This window comes from Medicago sativa, chromosome 2 (genome assembly GCF_051527215.1).
Source record: "Medicago sativa cultivar Bolivia chromosome 2, Bolivia_mono, whole genome shotgun sequence".
In the NCBI taxonomy this organism is placed as follows: Eukaryota; Viridiplantae; Streptophyta; class Magnoliopsida; order Fabales; family Fabaceae; genus Medicago; species Medicago sativa.
The window spans coordinates 2,490,322-2,502,539 of NC_140750.1; the positions used below are offsets into that span (position 1 = coordinate 2,490,322).

The 12,218-nt window shown below is 30.2% G+C and overlaps 1 protein-coding gene across 2 annotated transcripts; it reads left to right on the forward strand.

The window, feature by feature from the left end:
• Window positions 1-1,964: 1,964 nt before the first annotated feature.
• Window positions 1,965-5,341, forward strand: LOC146943577 (putative protein phosphatase 2C 10). 2 transcript variants are annotated; one of them, XM_085741856.1, is made up of 5 exons: window positions 1,965-2,420; window positions 2,639-3,332; window positions 3,430-3,706; window positions 4,661-4,815; window positions 4,920-5,341. In XM_085741856.1, exons 2-5 carry the CDS (start codon window positions 3,195-3,197, stop codon window positions 5,055-5,057), a joined length of 708 nt encoding a protein of 235 aa, XP_085597982.1. In that variant the 5' UTR covers window positions 1,965-2,420; window positions 2,639-3,194; the 3' UTR covers window positions 5,058-5,341. The 2 variants fall into 2 exon arrangements, with proteins under 2 accessions (XP_085597982.1, XP_085597981.1); XM_085741855.1 differs by having other exon boundaries at window positions 3,093-3,332.
• The last annotated feature ends 6,877 nt before the right edge of the window (window positions 5,342-12,218 follow it).

The window sequence follows — 12,218 nt, forward strand, 5'->3', positions numbered from 1 at the left end:
AATTTTTCATTTCTCAACGTTTTGTCAGCGTAAGTTTCAACATTAGGTTCTTTTGAAACAAAAAAGTAGTCAACAATGTTTGATTCATGATATCCAATTAATTAACGAGAAATACTAACAAATGCCCTTAAAGTACTTCCACTGGTCCTATTTATAAAAGAAAGTTGGGTCAACAAAAATTGACGTATTTGGACTAAATTTTTAATCAGATACATCAATTTTTGTTGACCCAAATTTCCTTTATAGATTTTTTTTGGTTACCCAAATTTCCTTTATAGACAGGACAAAAAGGAGTAGTATTGTTTAAGTAGTCAAAAAAGGTAATTTTTACATAGAAAAATGTGTACTTATGACTTTGAGAAACATTTGCCTTGTATTTTAAAGACATAATTTCGTTTTTTTTTTTTGTAGTGGCCGATGTTTGAACCCCGGACCTTGCATATGCATTGTCCATGCCAACTGAGCTAAGTTCACAAAGACTTTTTACGTTATTTAAACAATGCTATTAAGATACTTGTTAGCCTAACCTTAATTAATTATAGTCAAGTATTATATTGAGAAAAGTAAAATTCATCGGTTTAAAATATATTTCATCAGTTTTTTTTATTGAAATAAATGTCATTTATAATTAGTATACAATTTTTATGAATATGTATCATATCATAATGTGTCACAAATAAAAAATCTAATTGAGTTCAAAATCGTTTTTAAGACTAAACAGTAAAATTGCCATTGTAATTTGACCATTTATCTTTTACTGGTATATAAACACTAGTGTATGGATTTAGAACAAAAAACAAAAGCTAGACTGCTAGAGAAGGAAACTTTTTGACTTTCTGAGACACTGTCAGCAAAGTCCATTATCTCTACTACCCCCAACAAATTTAACTTCATGTGAAAATTAAACAAGAGTCCCACGAGATTCCTTGCCTTCAAAGTACTCTTGCAAACTTCTTGTATTCTTCCTTCTCACATTTGGCATTTATTGTCTTGTTTGAAATAAGTTAAAAAAAATTTCAAGATTAAACCCATGATACTTTTTTGTCTATACTCAAAGATGACAAGAGAGTTTTAATGACTTACCTGAAAAATCTATACCAGCAGGGTTGACTTACTGAATGCAGTCCAATTATTAATACTCCTAAAACAAATTTGTACTGTAAACCCGATGTGAAAACCCAAATGTGCAAACCCAATGTACACTTAATCAACTTTCGGAGCCGACCCACTTAGGTTGGTCTGGTGGTATTGGCTTGGGTCTTGGGAGTGTGCTCCTCCGCAAGGTCTCAGGTTCGATTCTCTCTGATGTCAATTTTGGTGGGCTATTTAGCTTATTCAAAAAAAAAAACTTTTGGAGCCGAATTGTTCGAGAAAACTCAATTGAATTTTTGGTTTGTTCGAGAAAACTCAATTGAATTTTTGGTTTAAACAATTTTTTTTAGACCTTTACTTACTTTCTTATCGAACTTCGTATAAACAGATTATTTCCTCTTAAAAATCGGAAGAAGTGTGATCAATGAATATCTTTTGAGACGAACAATTCTTTCTTATCGAACTCTGTATAAACAAAGAAGTGCAATTCATATGAATCCAAAATGAATTTTTGGATGAAACAATTTTCAATCATTCTTTATTTACTTCGTAATCATATCAAAGTTCAAATTAGCAGATATTTTAAGTTAAACATAAAAAAGAATACTAACAAATGTCTTTGAAAAGTTGGTCAAAAAGTGGTGTAATCATTCATAAAAACAAAGTAAAAACTTTGCGTTTCTAAGACAAAATTTCTACTACCATGTTTTCTTACTCAATGCCTTTGGGGCACGTTAGAAAATAAAATAAAATAATTCAAAGTGCTGTTGGGGTCAGCACATCAAATCAAATAAAGATTAAAATACAAAAAATGCAAAAAGTCAACAAGGGCAACCTCTTCCTTATTTGTGTTTTGCAGCCATTGAAAAAACAAAAGACTTTCTCAATTCTCAACAATAATCTTCTTAATTCTCAATAATAAACAAAACCAGATGCTTACAAATTCTTTCCTATTAATAAGCTCTTTGGTAGTTTCTATCAGAAATTCAGAATAAGCTTTTCTCTGTTCTCAGTGATTTTTTGTCCTTTTCTCTTCATTTCCGCAACAGAACGGCAAAATCCGTGACCACCCACTTCCTATAAAGATCTTACCTCTCATTTTTCAGGAAAAAGTTTAAATTTTTTGATTGGTTAGTGAGTTTTTCACTGAATTGATCATCTGGGTCTTGAAAATTATCATCTGAGTGAAAATTCAGAGGTTTTGAAAGTTGTGGACTTTCTTGTTTTTGTTTCGAAAATTTTAGTTTTGAAGATTAGCTGAAGAAGTAGATGTTGAGAGAGAGTTGAATTAAATGGATAGTCTCTGTTGCTTCAACTCTTCCCGAAAGGTGATGATGTTTTTACTTTTATTTTGTGTTTTTTTGGTAGATTATTTTTTGTGTGTTTTTGTTCTTTCTTTTGTCTTTGGAATATGGAGTATATCCAATTTCTCAACGTTAGAATTAAGTTTTGGTGATTTGAGGATTGTCCCAAATTTAGTTTTTAATAGCTTACTTGATGAACAAAATTGAAACTTGGGATTGTTTTATGTTTTTATGGACATCAGCAACTTCATAACAGTCGTGGATGCTGTGTGAGGTTAACAATTAACACAGATATGAGCTTATGTAGCACGGTCACTTTAGATTGAAGGTGTGTCTGGTGCGCGGCATGACACTGATACATGAGGCACATTCAAACTACTGGTGTCGGCGTGTCTGTGTAAGTGACATGGCCGGCGTCCGTGTCTGTGTTTATGCTTCATAGGTTTGATAATACTGACTAAATTTAAGCATTTAATGTTTGTCTAATTTTCAGCTATGTTTTACTTTCATCTTGGATTGGCGCCATATATTATATTTTGGTTGTTGTACTGGTGTGGTGCCATTTTATGTTGAAGACTAAACCAACATTGACATTTATGTTATGTGGTATCTATTGACATTTCTTGTAATGCTAGTAATTTGTTAAAAGTGGTATATTCTTTTGTTGCTATTGTATTTTAACTTGCAACGTTTTAGGGTGTTGGAGGACGTTCTTTATGCGGCTCTGGCAAAGGCAAGAGCCTTCAAGGCCCTCTTAAGTATGGCTTTTGCTTAGTTGAAGGGACACAAGACCACACAATGGAGGACTTTCACGTTGCGAAAATCGTCCAGTTCAACGGGCGAGAGTTGGGACTTTTTGCTATATTTGATGGACACTCGGGTGACACTGTGCCTGCCTATTTACAAAAACACCTCTTTTCTAATATCTTGAAGGAAGTGAGTTTTTCCATTGTTTTGTTATATGTTGTAATGTCTTTCGGAACAATTTTACTTTTGAATTGAAAATCTCACAAGTTATGATTGGTTATGGCAGGAGGATTTTTGGACTGATCCAAACAGTTCGATCATCGAAGCTTATGAGGCAACTGATCAGGCTATTCTTTCTCACAGTCCTGATTTGGGGCGTGGAGGATCGACGGCAGTGACTGCCATTCTAATAAATAATCAGAAATTATGGATAGCAAATGTTGGAGATTCACGAGCAGTTCTGTCGAGGAAAGGTGTGGCTATACAGATGAGTATTGATCACGAGCCCAATACTGAAAGACGCATCATCGAGAATAAAGGCGGTTTTGTCTCAAACCTTCCAGGTTCTTTAATAAACCTTAATCTCTTATGAGATATTGCTTACGTACATGTTGAATGCTTGATTCATCTTGTCATTCTATGAGGTATCACAGCTTACTTTGTTTATAAAAATAATTTTCTACCATCAAATTGAAGTCTTATGCTACAGCAGAAATTACCTTTCCATTGTTGATGAAAACCTGTGGATGTATTTGCTAATAACTTGATATTCATTCTTCGTACATCTTTTATGGTTCATAAGGTGTGCGCTCAAATTACAAACTTGAAAGTAAAATTACAGCCTATAACATAAAGTGTAGAATCGTCTTGAGAAGTCATGGACCATGTAGGAATCCATGTTTAGTCCCAGTTTAATCATGCTCTAATTTATGACATACCCTGAGCTTCACTTGTTTAGAAAATAGGCCTGGATTTATTATGTGTTGCCTCAAAAAGCCCAACTTGATATAACTATATGCTAGAGAATAAAGGGTGCTATAGTTTGACAAATTTAAGCAAAAATGTCCCTAACCAATAACCATAACTTCCTACTCTTATTGATTTGAGTCCTGCATTGGATGTTATAAGGCCCAAAACAATTTATTGTAATTAGGAGGTATCTCGCACCTTACAAGTCGGTTTTGTGAATTCTAAGTTGATACCAGAGCCTACCTTAGATCTATTGGACTATCTGTTATCAACCACTTGGTCACGCTTCTGATATTGAGTCTCACATTAGTTATGATATCGCCTAAAATATATTTATAAGTAGGAGACATCATTCACTATAATTTTTTGAAGCTGAATTAGACTCAACCTAAATTTTGAAACTTATGATAAGGTTTATTTAGATGGTAGAGACCTAACATCAAACCCAAGTTTTGGCTTGTTAATGTAGAGGTACATTGGCAAACATTGATGTTAAATCCGTTTTGGTTGAGTGTTGTGAACTTTCTCACTTGTGGATGTTATATCAGGTGATGTTGCAAGAGTGAATGGACAGCTTGCAGTTGCTCGGGCATTCGGAGATAGAAACCTGAAGTCACACTTGCGATCTGATCCAGACGTAAAACCCGACGATATTGACCAAGATACTGAGCTCTTGATACTTGCTAGTGATGGTCTATGGAAGGTAAGTAAAACCTTAAATTTATCTTCTAATGTCCGCAATTGTTTCTAAAATTATTATTCATCTTTACACTTGAGTTTGAGTCTCAATTGATTACATATTTTCAGGTAATGGCAAACCAAGAGGCAGTTGATATTGCAATAAAGATAAAAGATCCACAAAAGGCAGCTAAACAACTAACTGCAGAGGCATTGAAAAGAGAGAGCAGGGATGACATTTCCTGCATTGTAGTTCGCTTCAAGTGATAATACAAGTTCTTACATTTGTTTGAAAATCTCATGAAATCAATTTATCAGTTTGGAATTTTATGCAACATATGTTTGCCCTTTTTCCCATGTAAAATTCAGTTTGAAGCTCTTCGATTCAATTAGGTGGTACCATTCAGTATTTCTTGATTTCTTATGTGTAGATTGACACAGTCATTTTTTTTTTGTAATTTGCATTATAACATGAAGCAGTGTGAAGATGAACATTGGTTTTTATATTGACAATGGGAATTGGAATACATGAGTGGCTCTAGCTTGAGTAACTTGATCCTCGGCTATAATATAAGCGACTATGTTTCTTATATTGTGTGTGTGTGTATATTGGAAAGTTATTTTTAACTTGATTTCTGTTTAGTGACATTCAACTATGTAAATGGCAATTGAACATGCATTCAATTGTTTAGAACTAGTAACTATATTATGCATTCCATGAGTTGTTGCAGTGATAAGTTTTAGATAAAAATGTGTTATAACAACAACGTACAACCAAAAATTAGTTGCTAAACCAGAATTTCCACTTAGTGTTAGCTTCAACCCCCAATAAGTTCCAAATTTATTTAGCAGAAGCCAATAGAAGTGTCAAAAAACAGAGAAAAGCAGCAGCAGCAGAAGCACAAAAGCAGAGCAGGTGTTAGCAAACGTTACTTGCTTCCATTCCGTGCCCCTTGGCCTTGTAGGTAACACACACCTTAGAGAGGAAGAGGATTGAAAGACTCGAGTTTACAGATTCCCAACCATCTTAATGTTTTCTATGGAGAGCGATGCGTAAAGTACTACACATGCGAGAGAGGTTAAATCAAAGAGGGGTACAATGTATTAGGGAAGAAATAAAGTCAGGACTCCGCCTCAGAATGTAGCACAGGATTCAAATCACATCTAGGTAAAACCGTGACTCAGTACTATCAAGTGTAATATTGATGCAACATGATATTCTGAAGATAATTGTTCTACATAGAAATGTGTGTTCGCAATGATGAAGGTAGTTTGTAGCAGGGTTTACAAAGAAATTGGAAGCTAAACCTGATGTCCAGAAAGCAGAGGCAGCAGGCTTTGCTAGAGATATTGAAATGGCCGCAGGACTTGCATCTCACACAAGTGCAGATTAAGACAGGTTGCTTACAGGTGGTCCAGAGCTTTCGATCGAAAGAATATATCATGATAGGAATAGAATATGAGGTTAGTTATATTAGGAGATAAGTTAATTGAGTTGCTTACGAGCTAGCTCGGCATAAGACTTCTTAGCTGGTCACCAAACATATGAATGAAATGCATTAAGTTTGTTTTCGTAAGACAATAAAATAACTGGTGAATAGCGTAAACATATAGTAAATGAGTATTTCTAGTTAAAGGGTTGAAAAATTTAGTAATTTTAACTTACATAATAACAATTTAGTACCATAAACTAATGCATTGTCATTCAAAAAAAAAAAAAAAGATTATGGTATTTTTGGTGTAGTTTTTTTGAAGACAAATACAATCTATATTATATACAATTGCAAATGTTTTACCATGACCTATATTAAATGCTTCTTTTCTATTAGGCTCTCCACATATGCATTGTGCCACTTGGCAAGTGATGATTAAAATTCCCAATTTTCATGACACTAATTATATAAGCAATGTTAATTAGCAAGATTAAATTTCTCATTTGACTTTTCTCTGTCGTCATTTAAATTTGTTAATTTTTTTTATTTGATCAAACAAAAAATAATAATTCTAAGAATGCTTGACAATCCTTTGAAAAATTAGTTATCAATCCATGAGGGTCAGTTGAACAAAAAAATTACCCTACAAATAAACGTGTAGAAGAATAGTGTCCAACGAAAAATTAAGGAGAGAATATTAGTGAAATATTAATTAGAATGAATCCAATTATTAGTGAAAATGACTAACAAAAAACATGTAAAAAAAATTAGTAAAAATTATTAGAAAAACACGTAGTAAAATATTGGTGAAAATGAATCTAAAGAAAAAAAAGTGGAGCAAAATATTAGTAAAAATTATTATAAAATTGTGTAGCAGAATATTATTGAGAGAGAATTGTGTTAACTTGAAATTGTCACATGATGTGATTTTAAAGCATATTCATTTTCATTAAAATCTAATTACTACAAAAAAATTGACTTAACAAAACTACATCTCTGATTGTCCTATAAATAGGCTAATTTTGCAGGCACTTTCCACCACATCGTTTCTTCCGTCTCTTTTTCAGAAGTATACTAATATCCTTGATTTGATGCAAGCTTTTAAAAGTATCAAAATATACTCAACAATGTATAGAGAAGTTTTTTTTTTTTATGGGATTTTGAAGCAAAAGGTTTTTCTCCTTTTACTATGCATAAGGGTGAACTAGCTATCATATTCTTATACTTTGATATGCCATAATTTTTTTATGTGTTATGAAACTAAATATTAGATGTATTGGTTTTTTACTAACCTCATGTGCATGGGTATACCATTATATATTTGTGGATACTTTACTATTCATTTATGTATCGTGAGTTTAATTTTGTATGAATTATCCTTATATGTATAGAATCAAAGAAAAAGTTAATTGATATAAGAATTACTTATCAATTACTTATCAATTCACTTTTAAAAGCTATTTTGTGTTTCCATAGGGTTTACCACATGTATCGATTTTTTTTTTTTCATATTCTATTTCACATTGATGCATATATAGGAACTTTGGTTGGAGTTGACACATGTTTTTTTTTCCTTCAATATTCTATTTACAAATAGGAACTTTGGTTGCAGTCGTTTGAATTAAAAGTTACAGTTGTTTGTAATTAATCAATAATTTTTTTGACAAATGTAAATAATCACTAATAAATAATATAAACATACTATTAAAAAATTAAAAAATGTCATTACATATCACACTATTCTTATTATGAGTTTAAGTATGAGATATCCGTTGAAATATAATGTTCAAACCAACAAACAAATAAAATGTTATTTGAGCTTGAAATATATTAATAGCACATGCAGTAAACAAAAAAAGTTCTTAATGGTTTTGAATTACCATTTCTCATTATAAATTTTTAATGGTTTCCATGTTATAGGTAGGAAGTTTCTCATGTCATTTAACAGTGACTAATCTTCGTCGAAGAATCTATAAATCAGTATAGGTTGTCCCTGAGACGATATTTTTTCTTACACAAATCTCACAGCACTCGGATCAATTCATCGGTGGTTTTTCCAATATTAATATTTTATCAAAAAAATTATGGAGATATTCACAAATAAAACAGATCATATATCACCAAATAATATTAATAATTTAGAAACTTTGAAATACAGTGTATATAGACATAATAATATACAACATTCATAATTTCATATGTTACTTCAAAAAAAAAAATCATATGTTAATGCAATTTAAAATATATATTAATGCAAGAATTGACCGATGATCGTCATTTATTAGTAAATTAAATGCTTTTTATTTCTGAAATTGATGCTATTTTGAAAAATCAAATGGGGGCATTGATGAGAGTGGTCCATTTTTCCTATAAATATGTAAAATTCTAATGTGAAAAAGCACACAACTTTGCCTATTTTTTTATCCTTTGTTTGCTATCAAGGTGTGTTTTTTGCTTTTTTATTTTGGCTCCTTTATTTATCAATTAGTCTCTTTTTAAGATTTAGTGTTTTTGTTGTCAAAAGTACGTACATTTAATTATTTATTCGGTGTTTCGTTTAGGGAAATGATAATTCTTACAAATCAATGTGATAACAAAATGTAAGAATAACATTTTCTTTGTTTTCCTCTCAACAAGAAAAAAGAATTGTTTCTTACTTTCCTAACCACAGTTTCCTCGGTCTCGATCTTTTTTAAATGGTGATAAAACTTGGTTGACCACTTTTTCTTCAAAATGTTTTCATATTCTCTTTTTATTCTGCAATAATCGTTATATTATTATTTTTATCAGAAAAAACTTATTTATTTATTAAAAAAAATCATAAAGAGTTAATTATTGTTTTTCTGATTAATAATGGGTTTTTTAATATTTGCAATATTTCACATGTTAAAGCAATTAAAAGTAACAACTTTTTATTGAAAACTAAGAATTTTTTGCTAAATAATTATATATTTAATATAGAATGTATAAGTTCAAATACAAACATATGATTTTGAACTTCTAACATGACTAAATTTGTATATGATAGAAAAACTCAATAATAATATATTTATCTTCAACAAAAAAAAATATGTCAAAAAAGAAAAAAAAATTAATACAATGTATATCAATCATAAGCTATTATATTTCACTTTATTAACAAAATAAGTTATTTCTATGTTCCATAAAAAATCATAAGGAGCTTATTTGTTTTATTCATTTTCCTAATATCTCATCATATATTGGTAGATCACACTAAATCTTATTTGTAAATTTTTATACTAAATAGTTTTCATTCTTTCCTATTTTTTCCTGGAAAAAATAGGGCTCCAAGATCAAAGAAATTTTTTTACACTAAAATCCCCAAGACACTCCCTAACAATTACAGTTTCTATTTAGATTGGGAAAAAAATGATAATACATGTTTTTAAAATAAAAGACAAGATATGCTTGCATTTTTAAAATAAACTATATAAATAATCAACTAAAACTAATAAGTTTGTGGTAGGAGAAAATTTGCATTTTCTACTTTAAAATTGAAGTTTGAAAATGAAAAAAAAAGGGATAAATCTTTAGACTCTCAAAACAATCTCCATAATCTCAAATTTTCACTTTTTCATGTCAAAACACTATTTTCATGATTTCTTAACTTTTTTGTTGCAACAGGGCATCTAATATGTATTTTTTCTGCAAAGGGAGGAAGCATCGCTTTTTATTATTTATAATATATAATTGGAGTAAAAACTGTTCATTTGACATCTACGCAATTGTGTTGCTTCAATATTACACTATATGGAGCATCTTATTACCTTTTTTTAGAAAAAGTTATTACTTATTTATCGCTTAATAAAAATCTAACTTATTCTACATTTAATTTTCAACCTTATTCAAGTAGATGATGGTATAGTATATGGACTGTTTTTATGTTGATGATCGGTTCATTTTTCAGTTTTAAACACGGTTTGGTGCTTTAATGGGCCACACATAAACTTTTCTGCTATATAGTTTAATATTTGTAGACGGGATCATTTAATTGTTCCCATGATTAATGATTTTTCATTTATTTGTTAGGACTTATTAGGGTTGAATTAACTAGGTTGTTATGTTATGCATGCATGTATTATGTAGAGTTGATCTACATTGTTTGAATTTAATGGTGCATATTCTCTTCTCTAAAACAAAATATTTTCAACAAGAGACATGAACCAAACTTACCATCGAACCAATTTATTATTTTGTATTTTTTTCTACTAACGTTAATTTCTTACTATTTGAAATAATTCATGTTTGATTTTTTTTTTTATAACAAAATTCATGGTTTATCATTTTCCATTTTTAGACCTGGGTTGGTACTTTAATCAATCACACGTAACCTTTCTTGCTATATGGTTTCATTTTCGTACACGGGTTCGTTGGTTGCTCCCGCGATTAATGTACGCGGGTTCGCTAGATTACAATCATAGTCCTCCTTTTTATCAATTGTAACACAGAAGAAGGGGACAAAATGTCTAAACCTTCTAAGTGAACATAAAATGACAAAATAAAAATAAGACTTCTTTAATTGTAATGTACTCCCTTTTTTTTTCTAGAATTTTAAGGTATTATTTATGTACCTCCTTCGGTCCTTAATATAAGAAAGGAAAGCGAAAATCATCAAAACCAATATAATCTTAATCAATGTAACTTTTTAGATATTTTTACTAATATACCCTCATAAAAAATATCATTAAATAAAGGATAAAAATGTCTTTTAAGCAATAACTATATCTTAAAAGATGTGGCATTTTTTTTACAAATAAGATCACAATTTTTTTTTGAAAATTTTCTTATAATAAGGACCACATGAAATATTTTTTTAAAAAATATTATTTAATATACATAAAATAATTTATGGAAAAACATTTCCCGTGCAGGGCACGGGTCTCAAACTAGTATTCATTTATTTAAATTGACAGATAACAACTATAACAACATCAACTTCTTGCACTGCTGACATAATTTAACAAAATCAACGCCAAACCTAATTATTGTATTGAATAGTTTTATGCTAAATTAAAACTAACACCTTTGTACCAAAAAAAAAAAAAAACTAACACCAACGTCAAAAAAAAAAAAAAAACTAACACACACCATTTAAATATAAATTATGGTATTCTTTTGATGATAAACTTAAATTATAGTGTTACATTCAACAAATGCATAACATGAATGAAGGATGTTCTTCCTTCAAAAAAAAAAAAAAATGAATGAAGGATGTTCTTGTAACCAAAAAAAAAAGGACGTTCTTTAATTTAAAAGATCAAATTACTACTTATAAATTTAGGAACTAAATACCAAATAATGGTTGTATATGGTAGAATGAGTTATTATTGAATTTTAGTTGAGAGAGATACCAAATTTATTGTTTGACGGACCTCGAATATGATACATTGAGTGTAATTATGGTATTAGGAACTAATTTTTTTTACCCTAATATGATTTAAATTTGCAGATTTGTGAGTTAGTTTGAGACCTATATGACTATTATTTTTAAACATTAACTACACTTTATCCGAGTATTGAAGTTCTTTTTAACAACTTACAACATAAAATTATCAACAATAGTAGTTTTTTTTTAAAAAACAATTTTTATCCTCTATAAAAATGATTTTGATAATAGTAATTGTTTGTTTGTTTTGATATGCATATTAACCCGTTTAAGAACTCAGTATCTTTTATGGACATGTCAAGACAAGTTCTATGCAGTGAATATGCGGATGCCTGTTTCTTTTTCCAGCCTATTAACTAAATATACAATTTTTGTTTCTTTAGATTTTATAATCTGAATAGGGTGCATGAGAAGGTTGGAGGGTGAGATAAGAAATTCTTTGTGCTTAGTTATGAAGAGTGGGTTAAGTTAAACAGATAGATAGGTCAGCCCACATTGGCAACGGTGCGGGTCAGCCCACATACCTAACCGGAAACTTACAATTCTTTGTGTTTCTATTTGTTGATAGGAATACGAAACAATCACATT

Excerpts from the sequence above, each read along its gene's own strand:
- LOC146943577 (XM_085741855.1), top strand. The coding sequence starts at position 2,385 with ATGGATAGTCTCTGTTGCTTCAACTCTTCCCGAAAG. Across the intron at positions 3,333-3,429 it reads TTTCTAATATCTTGAAGGAA|GAGGATTTTTGGACTGATCC; the intron begins GTGAGTTTTTCC and ends TGGTTATGGCAG. Across the intron at positions 3,707-4,660 it reads TTTTGTCTCAAACCTTCCAG|GTGATGTTGCAAGAGTGAAT; the intron begins GTTCTTTAATAA and ends ATGTTATATCAG.